Raw genomic sequence first — 13,708 nt, 5'->3', positions numbered from 1 at the left:
ACGGTTATTCTTCTGTATCTTTGTTATTAATGCCTTATTATTAATAGGGCAACGGGAGGTCCGTTTGCTGTGACGTAGGCACAGAAGGAGTCCTGCTTCAAAAGCCTTAAACCAAGTTAAGGAGGACTGTGATGCCCTATTAATAAGGTTTAAATAATAAGGAATAACCTTACAATGCCGTTTAAAAGATTTATTTCTTTTGGTGGCTCCCAAAGAAATCTCAGAAGATTTAAAAATAGGATAATCGTGATGCTTAAGTTGAACTAATTTCAGTGGAATAATGTTGCTCTGATTTTCACTTGATGATTTAAAAAACAAAAGTACTGCTGTTGCAGGCAGGCGCTGTTACAGTTACGCTTTTGTGTTTTTTATTTTAAAAGTGTAGACGGCAATTAAGCCTAATGATTTTCAAAATTTGATTTAGAGTTATCTTTATTTCTAGAGTTTAGTACGCTAAGGTTTAAGATGTAATCTATGTTTATACTTATTTCTAATTTGACATTTGTTGCTAAGTTATTTTGTATCTAGGCGGTTTTGTTTCTTCTACCGTCAACGTGCTTCACAAAATACTAACGCTGTAATCTATAAACATTAATGCAATTGAAATCGGTCTTAAAATTACACAAAAGCTCGCCGAGAGATGCGTTCTTACCTTGTCTCAAAATCCCTGGAAAGTGGAGCCCGCGAGCACCACCCGTAGATTCTGCTCCACGGCCCTTTCTGGTAGACTGCCAAGCTCTGCTCTTGGGAAGGCTCTTGGAAAGGTTCCTCCTGCTTCAAAAGCCTTAAACCAAGTTAAGGAGGACTATGATGCCCTATTAATATTAATAAGGTTTAAATAATTAAGGAATAACCTTAAAATGCCATTCATTAAAAAGGTTTCTTCTTGTGCCTGCTATACCTGCTTGAATAACAGGATGGCACTGTTTCCTGACCCTGTAAAAGGGCTTATTTCCTTTCGTGACTGCTATTCCTTCTTTAACCGCAGGACTCAGACTCTCGCTCTAGGACTGCTTGCCCCGTGCCTCCTGGGCTAGGTGGGCTGAACTGAGCGTGCGCTGCGTTGGAACTGCTTCTGCCCCGCCCCCTACCCCCAGGATGGTGCCTGAAGCCACCCTGGTGATGTGGCCTAAGGTTCGAGTGGGCCCTCACACTCCGTGTGCCTGCATGCAGAACCGTTTTGGAAGACTTGGCAGGAATGCAATGGCGCTTTTGCGTTTTCGTTCTGGTGGGACTCTTCGCTGGTTGTCTGCATAGAAGCCTTTCCCCATCCCTTTACCGCTTCTGAAGGGACAGAACCCCAGCCTTCCCTTTTGTAACTTAATGTTTGCTGTTGAAATTGGGCTGATCTGACGTTAAATGGTGACTGTGAATTTCGGTACCGCCGTCCTATAACACAAAGGGAGTGCAATATTTAGGTTGTGCCTACACCCGCAACCTATGAGGCAGCCTTTCTCCACTGAGGAGCTGGTCCCGTCTCTCTTCAGATCCTTCCGCCGACTCGGCACCCCCATTTTCACAAAGACCAAACCCCAAGCTCTCACACTGGCTCCACAGACTTATTTCTCCATCCATCTACAGCAGCAGCAGATGACTATACGTATAACAATATATTTTTTCTCGGTAAATACTAAAACTTTACTTCTCATCAGCTTTCACGTAGATTTAGAGAGAAGGCAGCAGACGAAAGCAGGAAAAAAATGGGTTGAGAAAAGCAGAGCGGAGCAAAAGAAGCCACCTGCTAGGACACAGAAAGGCACGGCAAGTCTGCATCCCAGGAGGCAGAAGGGCTTGGCCTCCAGCAGTAGCGAGGGCGGCAGGCTTCACACATTGAGGCAAGTGGGAATTTGTGGTTTACTGAATGGGCCGCACTGGCCTGGTGTACGCCTCGTGTTAAGCCGAGACCGAATGCTGGGGCTACCGTGATCTAGGAAGCCCCTGAAGTCTTCCGTGGATGGTCTGGTCGAAGGCTGGGTGAACGAACCTTCCCGAGGCCGACCACGTTGGCGAGGACAGGACCGATCGGGCGGTAGATCTTTTCCTTCCTCTCTAGGCCGTGTGGGTGAAGCGACTCCTCTTCTACTCCTGTCCGTTAAGAGAAGTGAATTAGGAGATCGTTTCGTGTAAAGCTTTTGCTTAAGTGGATTGGAAAGGCAAACTGAGACACCAGAGCCTCGGACTGAGACTGCAGGTGAAAAAAGTCCCCTTGAGGAGGATATAGAGTTGCTTAAAAGCTTACAAGGTTTTTTTGTTTGTTTTTAGAAAAACATCTTTACTCTTTCTTCCTACAGAGCGGCCCTCTGGCTAACTGTTCCCCGGCTGCTTTTCAGTCGATACGTGTCTCTATGGATATTATGCTACTAACTAGCCGGCAGAGCGTAATAACATTGTGGCAGTATTTTAAAAGGTAAATGTTTGTTTTTAAAGAAAGTATAGTACAACATCACTTGGAGCAGCCAAATTTCTTTACTTTATAAGAAGACACAAATTTTGAAGCAAGCTCTTCGAAACGCTGTAAAAGAAAAAAAATGCCCGGCTTCCCGCCTTCGGACGCCCAGTGCTTTCCGTGTCTCCTGCTTCGCTCCTGCTCGCCAGGCCAGAGAGCCCCTTCACGCCTGCCCTTCTTTCAGCCACCGCAGAAGCTGAGGCGCGTAGTAGGTGATGATGACATCGGCTCCTGCAAGAGAAGCGTTTACAAAATGAACGGGCACAAACACGCCCGTGCTTCAAAGCTTTTTTCATAGGAGAAGCCGGTTCGTGGCTGATTCGGCCTGAGCGGGAAACCGGCCAGTTTGCTCCTCCAGGGAAAGACCATCCTCCACCGCCAAGGCAGCCTGTCGGTGTTATTCTCCTAGGAATCCAACTGGTCCTTCGGCCCTCTCGGCACCCGCAGCGTCCCACCCTCCCCTCCCCCCAATGCTAGCCGCTGGCTTTGGCCTCCGTTTTGCAGAGGGACAGCGTCGGCAGAGACGGCCCTGGTTGCCCCTCCTCCCTCGCTCACCTGCTCGCCTGAACCCGGCCATGGCCTCCATCACTGCCGCCTTCAGGTCAAAGGCCCCGGCCTGTGCCCCGTGCCACAGCATGGCGAACTCTCCCGAGACATGGTAGACGGCCAGGGGGTGGCTGGGGTGCTGGGGAAACACACGTGTTTCTCAGAAGGGGGGGCAGGCACCCACCGCTACTGCCCGCTCCCAGGGTGGGGGGAGTGGGGAGCTTACTTTGTCCTTCACTTCCCGCACAAGGTCAAGGTAGGGCATCCCAGGCTTTACCATCAGCATGTCTGCCCCCTCCTGTACATCCCGGTCCTGGAGAGGGAGAAATGCAGCAGAGGGAGTTCATGTGGGGAGGGAGTGGAGCAGAGCCATTTCACAGGATAGCCAGGAGCCAAACCCGAGGCCTTGCTCGATGGGCGGTCAAGCTGGCAGGGGGAACGGCATCGTTCGCATTCCTGAACTTCCACAATCCTGACCTGGCTCTGCCAGAGCACACGTAAACACATGCAGAGAGCTTGTTTCCTGGGCTAGAGCCTGCAAGTGCCCAGCCTTGCTTTTTCTGCCCTCTCCTCTCGGCAACACGCAGCAATACGCATTCTCTTGTCTGTGGTCGTGTGGGCCTTGTCTGTTCCCCAACAGCAAAAGCCAAACAGCCCTTTAAAGCGCTTTCTCAGATAGGGCAAAAGATGAATCATGTGACGTGCTGACTTCTCTGATCTGCAAACAGACTTTCACCTGATCCCTTGAGGGAAATAGTCTGGCTTGCCTAAGGCCCCAGTGGAAGCTCGCCAGCGGGGCCAGCCGGCCAGCCTCCCTCCCTTCCTGGGCCAGCCGCAGAATCTTGCTCCTCCTGGATTCTTTCTTTTGCCTTATCAAAATAGGGCACCCCAGAGATAAATTAAAAATGGTTTGAAAATTGCAATTTACAGGGACAGTTAAAACTAAAAGTGATAGCGTAAAACAAAACTACTCCGGAGCAGAGAGCGTGTTAGAAAATAAAAGAAGCTGCCGGGCTAAAGCTCAAGGTCTGGCTAAGAGGCAGGAGGGTATCGCTGCCCTTGGCACGGCCAGTTACCGGCAGGGTAGCAAGAAGCCGGTCTAGTTGGGCCAGCCCCAGCAGCGACTCCTCAGGGAGCTTCTGCCTTTCTTTGCATGAGTTCCCAGGCCTCCAAAATGTCCCACCCGCCGCCGCCCTCTGCGAAGCGTGGCCTGGAAGGGGGAAGCCCTTGGTGAACTGCCCGTGCCCCCCTCGGGGCCTGTTAGCTCTGCAAGCCCAGCTAGGCGCTCACCGCTGCCCGCAGAGCCAGCCCTCGAGATCCTGGAGGAAGCTGGTAGCACCGCCGGTCCCCAAAAGCAGGCTTGGATAAGGCCGCGTCTCTACGTGGACCAAAAGAAACAGTGACCTCCTTTCGATCCCCAGACCCCAGAGGGGCCCATCAAGGCCTCCGATGGCTGGTCGGCTGTCTGAGCCTTTGGTCGTGGGGATCCCCCTTCCCAACCAAAGACAGTCACGGTCACCCTCACCTGAAAGGGCCGTAGAAGCAGGAAGCAAATTTGGCACTGTAGCTCAGGACCGACACCTGCAGGGACAGCACAGCCATCGTGCACCGTGTTTCCCTGGACCCTGAGCCCACACCCCCCCCCGAGTGCCCTTCAGCACACACACACACCACACGCTCCCGTGTTGCTGTTCAGAACCTGGAAGGTGGACTCTCAGAGCCTCTGAAGGCAGCTCTGCGCTTGGACTTGGGACTAGTTCCGTATGTTTCACCAACCTATGAAGGAGACTCCTGGCTGGTCCCTCACGCCTACCTTATTACCCAGGTCATTGGCAACCAAGGCTTCCTTGATCGCATGGATGCGCCCGTCCATCATGTCCGAAGGGGCCACGATATGGCAGCCTGAGGAAGGGCGACAGGAGGTGTGAGCTGGCAATGGTGGCAGCTTCTCTGACTGGGGTTCCTCAAGGGAAAACGTGGCTGAGTGTGTCCCAGGGCCTGACTATTGGTGGAGGTCCAGCCCCACTTCAGCTAAGCAGCCGCCAGCTTACTGCCAGCAGCTGCCCTACCCAGAAATGCCCTGCAATCCAGAGAGCAAACGCCTTACCTGCCTTGGCGTAGGCCAAGGCCACCTCAGCGAGCCTCCGGCAGCTGGCCTCATTCTGAAGGGTGCCGTCCTGCCGAAGGAGACCTGCAAGGCAAGGAAAGCGCTACTATCCCCCCTGCCTTTGCAGGCCCTCTGCGTCATTGGCCCAAGATCGAAAGGGAGAAGACGGCACAGGGGCTTATTGCCTACACCGGCTATTAAGCTATTTGGACATTGAAAAATCAAGCCTCTAGTCCTTTCCAAGCCCAGCAGCACTCACCACAGTGCCCGTGCGAGGTATAAGGGCACAAGCAGACATCACACGCAATCAGCAGCTCGGGGAACAAAGAGCGGATCATCTGTATGGCCTGGATGACAGGTGTGTCTTTGGCATCGGCTGCAGAACCGCGCTCATCCTGTGCAGCAGAGAGGTAGAAGCAGCTGCCCACCAGCCTGCCTAGAAGCAAGACCCTCCGCCCAGGAGCGCTGGCTCAACCGCAATTGAGAAGCACACCTTCATAGCCCGGCTTGGGACACCGAAGATCAGCACGCACGTCAGCCCATCGGCCACCAGGGGGCCGAGCAGCTCCTCCAGCTTGTTGACCCCGTGCCTGGGGGGAGGAAGTCAGTTGTGAGCTCAGCAGGGCGACTCACAGAAAGGGAGGCAGACCCCAAAGAGCCAGATGGGTGAAGCCAAGGGGTTTGAACCCAGAGATTATGTAGAACATGCTGGTGTCCATATAGATTTTTTTGGGGGGGGGGAGCACTGCAGACTAGGCTGGCAAATTCCAGCTCTCCTGATAGGTAAAGGTAAAGGTTCCCCCGCACATGCGTGCTAGTCGTTTCCGACTCTAAGGTGCTCATCTCCGTTTCAAAGCCGAAGAGCCAGGACGTCTCCGTGGTCATGTGGCCGGCATGATTAGACGCCAAAGGCACACGGAACGCTCTTACCTTCCCACCGGAGTGGTCCCTGTTTTTCTACTTGCATTTTTACGTGCTTTCGAACTGCTAGGTTGGCAGAAACTGGGACGAGTAACAGGCGCTCGCTCTGCTACGCGGCGCTCGGGATTCGACTCGCCAAACTGCCGACCTTCTGATTGACTAGCTCAGCGTCCTAACCCACTGAGCCACCGCGTCCTCATAGGGTTCCCCAAAATTGGAAAGTTAAGAGATACAATCTCTAGCACTATAGAACACGATCCAGCCAACTCTGGCTCCCTACAGATTTCAACCCTGCTAATTTAAAATTTAAACTAAAAGAGAAATTTTGCTTTTCACGTGGGTCCCCAGAGAAGCAGCCAGCACGGCCTCAGCCTTATCTTCAGTAACAGTGGGGTTCAAAGCAGCAGTGTGTGGCAAGAAAGAGGGTGGGTGACTTTTCCGAGCTCGTGCATGTGCACGCAAGTGTTTCTTGCCCAAGCAGGCTGAGGGAGTAACAGGCACACCCTGCCATCTCCCCAAGGGCTGGGCTGGGGTTTCCACAGGCTGTTATCTCCAAAGGGCGACTGAAAGAGTTTTTTTTCTCAGGGGAAAGAAGAGCCCTCCAAAGCCTTCTATCTCCCAGCTCAGCCCAACCCACCCCCACCGGGCAAAAGGACGACGCACATCCCAGCCTAGAGCTGCTTTCAAATGTGCTTTTGAAAGGTCTCTTCCCCCCAAACAGCAGCTTTAAGGGGTGATTCTGAGGGAGGAAAATCAAGGAAGGAGGTCAGGAAAATACGCCTCCTCCCCTCCTTTACTTCCCACCTTTAATGCCTCCCCCAGACCCCAAATCCCAGGACTGCCTTCTGCCTCCCATTCCCCGGCCTCTCCCAGGATCTTCTCCCACTGACTACGGTCAACTCCTCTGAAGAACTTAGTCCACGAAAGTGGGTAAGTCGCTCCTATGAGGAGGAGGGAGGGGGGCCTCAGCAGCAGGCAGGGCAGGCCAATGCTCAAGAGCGAGCGAGGGCCGGTTCTGGGGCCAGGAGCCCCGGTGAGGTCCGGGCGGAGCTATGGCTGGACGGCCTCGCCCCGGGGTCTCGCAGGCCGGCTCGAACTGGCGCCGCAGCTCGGCTGCGGGACAGACGCCCCTCGGTCGGGCTGCTGGAGGTCAGCCGCCCGCCTCTGCCCGTCCGGATAGGAACCCCGCTCCGACTTACCGAGCTTGGCCGGGCAGGCTGGCGATCGGTTCCACGGCATCCTGGCTATCCCTGAAAGGGTCGAGTAAGGGAGGCACCGTCAGAGGGAAGGCGCCGCGCCAGCGTCCCGAAAGACGCGCCGCGGAGGAGCCGCTCCTACGGCCCAGGCCTCCGTGGCCCCCAAAACCCCGTTGGCTCGGCGCTCGCAGGACCGAGCGGCCCTCGGAAGCTCCCGGGGAAGCCGAAGGCGTCGCAACGGGAGGTCGCAGCTGCGGCCGCCTCCCGACCCTCCCCCCTCCGCCTGCCGGAGCCGCCTCGGCACTTACGAGACGAAGATCGGGTAGACCAGGTGCCGGGCGTGGAGGGCGGCGGCCGTCGCCTGCCACGAGCGAAGCACCGGGTGGAAGTAGCCGCCGTGCAGGGGCGGCTGAGCCTGCATCGCGCCGCTTTCCGAGCGGGAGCCTCTCGCCGTCGCGGTACGCCGGGCCCTCCGCTTCTGAGCAGGCAGGCTCTCCGGGCGGGCGGGCGGAGCGGCGGCTTCCTCCTCCTCCTCCTCCTCCCCGAAGGCCCGCCCCGCTTAAAGGCCCAGCGCGGCGCTTCTCCAACCCCCTCGGCCGCCAGCCTCCAAAGCTCCCTCCCTGGGCCGAGGCTCCCGCTGGCCCGCAGCGCGCCCGGGCTCTTTTCTGGCCGGCCGGCTCTTTGGGGAAACGTCACAGCTCAGACGCGGTACACCGTGGCGCCGTTTCTCCTACTTTCAGACCGTAGATACGCGCACCTAAGAAAGAACTAACGCCGCTTTGAGACTCCGTTTGGACACAGCTGATCTCGACCCAGCTCCACCCGCAAACGGCGCGATCCAGAAGCCCTTTCCCCGCTGCTCTCGACCTTCAGGGCTCTCAACCCTGTGGCCCCCTCCCCACACAAGCCCGGTCAGCCTTTTGTTACAGAAGACGCAACACTGCGCAAGTTTCTTTTTTGTTTATTAACACACAGCAAGCGTGACAGTAGATAACTTTTCTTTTTTTAAATACAGTACATGGGTCAGCACATCGCCCTCACACAATCCCCCCCCTCACGAAGACAAGCCAAGTGGTGGCGTTTTATAAAAATAGTGTGTCGCTACAAAAGTATAAATTAATGCTACTGGTATTAAGAAATATTAAACACAGTAAAACTTATGAGGATTAAGAAAAATATTCATTAATACCTGTAGAAAACTCTGGCCTAAAAATATTTTTGTATATACTTTTTAAATTTTTCTGTTATCTCTTCTTTAAGATGACATTTAGATTTATGCAACTCTCCGAGATGGCGAGGTGCCCTCTCGGAAGCATCTCATATTGCCAGGAACACCAAGCTACCCAACACAGGTGTGACGCACGTGCTTTCTCCCCGTGCTTTCTCCCCGTGCCTTTACGCACCCCGTCACGATGCCCAAGTGGGGAGGGGTCCACAGGCTGCCTACCTGCCTACCTGCTGCTGGCTTTGGCTCCTGCTGACCTTCACAGCAGTTTTAACCTCCACACCGTGGAAATGATGAACGATGGGTTGACTCTAAGCAAGTGGCCAAAGACCAACCCCCTCCCTGGGACGACAGTTGGCAGCTGGCATTCAGAGGAAGCTCTCAATAAACACCAAAGAGGTAGAAAATGTGGAGAGGGGCCATCTGTCCAAGCTGGCATCAGACCCATCTGCCGATGGGTCAGGAGGAGGCCTCCCTTAATCCTTGGAACCTGTGCCCACAAGAAGAACCGCTTCGAGCCCTTTCCTGCAACCGAAGGAACTTCTTCACCCTTCCACCCTGCCCCTGCCCTCTGGCCCCACTGAGCTTCTCCTCTCCCTCTCCCGGTGCTTCAGCCCTCCAGTGGGTGATTGCTGAGGTAAGTGCTGTTCAGCTTCTTGAACGCTCCGGTAGGAGGGATCGCTCAGCAAACACATTTCCATCTTAGAAAATGCATACTCCAAAAACTCATCACCCTGGAAATTGTCTGCCTGAGGGCGAGAAGAAGGGGGAGACGACTTCTCAGGGATCACCTGCCGTGATGCCACCTCCCCTAAGTCCTTCACGGTGACACAGATGCCCCTATTTTGAGAGGCAGAGACGGGCACCCTCCGTTCAGGCAGACTCTCTCTTGGCAGTGGAGTGTGGCCCACAGGAGCCTAAGCCACAGCACAAAAGACGTAGATGTGGCCCACCAGCCCTGCAAACAGCACGCAAGCCCACAGCAGACGGAGCCCTTGTGGACAATGCCCACTTCTCTGGGCACTCAGCTCCTTCGTTTTGGACCCCAACCGAGCCCTGCAACCGTGACTTAGGAGGAGAGGTTGGCAATGGGGCTGAAACAACTGCCCACCCCCGTTCCCAAACCAGTTTTGCAAAGGCAACAGCGGAGCTAATTTGTTACAACCTCAGAGTCTCCCGCACCGTTGCTTCAGACTCTGGCTTTGTCCCAGCTTCTTCCTCAATATGCACAAGGATCGTCCGGATATTCTCCTTCCCTGACATTCTTCTTGTTTGTGAAGTTCTTGCATCCCCACCATTGCTGTTCTAGCACAAAAACCTAATTAGTTTAAGAGTTGTACTTAGGGGCTTCCACGTACATCTGACTGCTTGGCGCCCCACAGATTCTCTCCTCTCCCACTGCACCCCTGGAGTCCCAGAATCCATTACAGATTCCTGTCCGCCCCTAAGCACGGTGGTACCTGTGAGCAGCTGTCCTGCATTTCATTCTCTCTCTCGCATAAAGATGTTTAAAAAATTAAAAACAATGAATGTCAGAATTCTTTAATTATAAAATAATTCCAAAGATTCAGAATGGAATCTTCCTATCTTCATATTTATTGTGTTAGGCCTGCATTTCTTAAATATGAAAAATTGTAATAGCCAGATCCATGAGAACACCTAAGGCAGATTTAGAAGAATGAGCAATTGTTCTCGGAGATTAAATTTCAAATTTACCTGCTTAAATGTAAGAGATTCCAAGAGGTTTTTTTATTTTATTTTATTATTACATTTATATCCCGCCCTTCTCCGAAGACTCAGGGTGGCTTACAAGCTTAGCAGTAAGTTAACCTATGCTCACAGGAACCCCAGTGTCCAGGGGAGGAAGGGAAGGAATATGAAGAGACCAGCAGGAGAAACATGTCAGTGTGACAAACAGTTTAGTTAAGAACAGAATTACAATAATCTAAACCTCATCATAGAACACAGTAACCTCCTGGTGGAGACGCTGCCTGGCCTATGCAGACGTTAAAGCGGTGCAACGTGGAATGGGACGGCCCACAAACTCTCCTCAGAGGGAAACAACCCACACCATCACCCTTCCCTCGGTGTTGATGGAGGAGGGGGGAGGAAATGCAGCAGTAGATCACCCTGGGCTCTAAGTGGGGGGGGGAGAATCTGCTCCAGTGGCCAGCAGGGTGGAGGACAGGCAGCCTCACAGTCTAAGCCCCTTTCAGGGGTCTCCAACGGCTGGCTGGAAGGAGGAGAAAAGCAGGCCTGAAAGAGAAGAGAAATGGGACGGGTCTCTTCTAAGCCACGCTGTGAGGGCTCAGCTGCGGGCGGCCAGGCGGTGGGTGCCCCTCTCCCGCAAGGGGCATCGTTCCCTCTGCTGCTGGTGGGACGGAGACCACCTCCACGGGCAGCAGGCAAGACTAGGAAACCCCTTCCGCTCCTCTTGCCAACAATACTTTGAAGAAAAACAGAATCGTGTGAGAAAACTGTACTCTGCCTTCACTGGCCACCGACTGAGAGATACTGCAGTTTGGGTCTGCCTAAACAAAATGTCACCTCCGTCACCGCCCCCAGGTGCAACCCAAGAGAAACCCAGGCCCCAGAGCAGGTGTGCCAGCAGCCAAGGCAAAATGCCAGCACCTCGACTCTGCGCTTACCTTCTGCCTCCTCGCCAGTAAGAGTGAAGCCAGAAACGCGATGCTCAAAGGACAACTGCCTTGAGTCAACTATTGCTCTGAACGTGGAGGCTGGACAAGAATATCAAAAAAAAGTTCTTAGGTAGCAAAGTGTCTCTGGAGGTCAGGAGGTGGACAGGCGTGGTACAGGGAAGAGATTCCTACTTATGTTTTATGGCCGGCATCTCCGGGAGACACAAAACACCTCCCTGTGCCTCTTCCCGAGCCAACAGACAAAACCCCGAATGGCCATCGAGTTTAGACAGAGCAGCTAGCGAGCACTTTAACAGGAGGGCTATGTATTCTTTTCTGCAAAATATTATTTCAGGTTTTAATTCCCTCCCCCGCTTTTTTCCTTAAAAGAAGTCATGTCACCGGTATGAAAATCAGGTAGCTTTTTTCTCCTGGATTTTTTTCTTTTAAATTCTTCAAGTCTCCGTTCCTGACTTGGAAGTTTCTGAAAGGCAGCTGCCTGCAAACACAACATGATTTATGTTGCCAAGAGGAAACTTTGAACGCCCCTCATAGGAGGAGCTATCCAGTGTGGCCAAAAACTAGCAGAAATCAAGGCTGACCGTCCCTGGCATCAGGGCTCAAAAGAGGAGAAGGAAAACAGAAGGGGGTTTTTTTTTGGGGGGGGAAAGGGTTATTTCTGAAAAGAGTATTAATGAAACAACCGTTCAAGTTAATTTAGAAACTCAGCTGCCTAAAGACTCCAGACTAACTGGCCTGCCCTCTTGAAAACATGAGGAGGTTTTATCAAGTTCACACAGAAACCGCAAGGAAGGAGCGTGTTTCTAGCAGAGGTGTGCTTCTCACCCGCATTCCTTTCCACTGAGCTTTTTATATACATATTAATATAGAGGTATCAATATGTGTATCAAAAGCACTTTTTATTTCCCAGGGCGTTCCGAATGAGGTCCACAGTGTTTGCGAGTGGCAGGGACGTGTTCTGGGAGGATGCTGCGACCCTCCCGCCCCCCCTCCTCATTTTAAAGCATGTTGGACTTCAAGAACATGAGCTTGTTCATATCCTCGGGACTCAGCAGTCGCCGCCTCTTTATCAGGAGGGCTTGTTCACACATGTTGACGCAGTTGCTTCTGGCCCCCACAGCAGGCACTGCCAGGAGCCAGAAGGCCAGCCTGGCCAGCTTGGTATGCTTCTGCGTCACGCAGGACCAGTACTGGAAGAGGTCAGGGGCTGCCTGGAAAAGGGGCTCTTGCAAGTAGTCATAGACCTCGCTTTTGCCCAACCGGTCTTCCTCCCGAGTCGGAGAACTCTCGCTCGAGGTCCGAGACTTTTTAGAGGCGGGCTCAAAATCGGGCTCCTCGGCCCAAGATTCCTTCACCTCATGGATCAGTTCACACACCTTGCCGACGATCTCCTCGTGCTGGTAAGGGGGGACTGGGCGCAGTTTCTGCTGAGGGTCCAGAATCATGGCCACCTTGTGTGCAGAGTGCACCTTGAAGTTCTCCTTCAGGGCTTCCAGAAAAAGATGGCACAGCTTGCTGACAATGCCTGCGTCGTTGGCCTTTGAGGTGAAGAGTTTCTCCAGTTTCACGTAGGTAGGCAGCACCAGCTGCAACGTGGGCCGGCTCTCGTTGCTCAGTTGAATGACGGCTTGTTTCACCGGAGCCAGGATGGCTGCTAGGTTGCTCAGCAAGTGCTTGTTGAGGTTTTGGATAAGGTTTAGCTTCTTGGCCCGGCTATAAAACTCACAGATCTGCTCGTAGCGTTCGTGGACAAGCAGCAGAGAGTCCGTGATGGAGTTCCAGCAGGGGGGAGGGGAGGTCTCCTCCAGAGAGCCAAAGGTCTCTTTGGAGATCCCTGCAGAGCCCGCCAGGTCCTCGCAGACATTCAGCAGCTCGATGACCTCGTGCATGTTGCGTGCTTGGAGGGTGCGCTTGTTAAGCACGCTCTGCACCACGGAGGTCAAGGCACACGCAGAGCAACGCAAACACATGCCCGCCTTGGAAAATGCAGAGGAATTCACCTTGCAGTCTGTGACGTACACGGTCCGGATCTCAGACATAACAAATTCAGAAAGCACGTTTTGCACCCAGTGGTGGACCAAGTCCCCATTATCACGAATGTCCACCCCTTTGATCCCCAGGACGTAACTCTTGATGCAGCTGCCTTCCGCCTGGTACGCAGTCAGAATGTAGCAGGAATCGGGGCCAACGCTCTGCGAGTGACAGGTGACGCCAATGCCCAAGCAGGTATTGCTCCCAAGAGCACAGGTGACCTTCACTTTCACCTGGTTGTACATCCGGGGCAAGTGCTTGAGAGCTAGCGTGTTGAAGTTGCCAAGGATCTCCGTAACAGAGAAGGCGCCATAGCGAGCACCGTTGTCAACAAGACTTTGTGCCAGTTTAACAAACTCTTTGCCGCTCACCACACTCAGTGTCCCCAGATCAGCGCACATCACCCTCAGCAGCCTCTCTGCTATGTTCTGTCGTTCCTTCTCGGGGATTGGGCTGTTCAGGAGGGAGCTGCCAGCTGACGCTGCAGACAAGGAATAAAAAAGATTTTCAACGGGCAATGAGATATGAGGAGTGCAAATCAATTATAATTATTCGCTACTAAAAGCTATAGAATTT

General features: G+C 53.3%; 2 protein-coding genes and 1 long non-coding RNA gene across 6 annotated transcripts in view; 1 reads left to right on the top strand and 2 right to left on the bottom strand.

Moving 5' to 3' along the window:
- Positions 1–1,695: 1,695 nt before the first annotated feature.
- Positions 1,696–2,425, top strand: LOC308674903. Its single transcript, XR_014028003.1, has 3 exons — positions 1,696–1,835; positions 2,054–2,191; positions 2,292–2,425. It is a non-coding gene; the product is annotated as an uncharacterized lncRNA (long non-coding RNA).
- On the bottom strand, positions 1,835–7,831 carry ALAD (aminolevulinate dehydratase). Of its 2 annotated transcripts, XR_014028002.1 has the most exons (12): positions 7,525–7,831; positions 7,220–7,270; positions 5,593–5,689; positions 5,359–5,494; positions 5,100–5,183; positions 4,806–4,894; positions 4,518–4,573; positions 4,283–4,370; positions 3,219–3,305; positions 3,002–3,131; positions 2,471–2,677; positions 1,835–2,085 (listed from the first exon to the last, which is right to left on the bottom strand). XR_014028002.1 is itself a non-coding variant. In XM_081339766.1 (11 exons), the coding sequence occupies exons 1-11, from the start codon at positions 7,635–7,637 to the stop codon at positions 2,610–2,612; spliced, it is 999 nt and encodes a 332-aa protein (XP_081195892.1). In that variant the 5' UTR covers positions 7,638–7,831; the 3' UTR covers positions 2,448–2,609. The 2 variants fall into 2 exon arrangements, 1 of the variants encoding a protein (XP_081195892.1); XM_081339766.1 differs by lacking the exon at positions 1,835–2,085 and having other exon boundaries at positions 2,448–2,677.
- A 2,512-nt stretch (positions 7,832–10,343) lies between these two features.
- ZNF618 (zinc finger protein 618) overlaps positions 10,344–13,708 on the bottom strand; it is a 44,733-nt gene continuing 41,368 nt past the window's right edge. For all 3 annotated transcript variants that reach the window (XM_081339765.1, XM_081339764.1, XM_081339763.1), the window contains one exon: positions 10,344–13,613. In XM_081339765.1, coding sequence (XP_081195891.1) covers positions 12,100–13,613 — 1,514 coding nt within the window. In that variant the 3' untranslated portion in view covers positions 10,344–12,099. The remainder of the gene's footprint in view (positions 13,614–13,708) is intronic.

Source organism: Vipera berus (assembly GCF_964194415.1).
Source record: "Vipera berus genome assembly, chromosome: 15".
NCBI lineage: Eukaryota > Metazoa > Chordata > Lepidosauria > Squamata > Viperidae > Vipera > Vipera berus.
The sequence above is the reverse complement of the archived record's forward strand: the minus strand, read 5'-3'. Positions and strand labels throughout refer to the sequence as shown.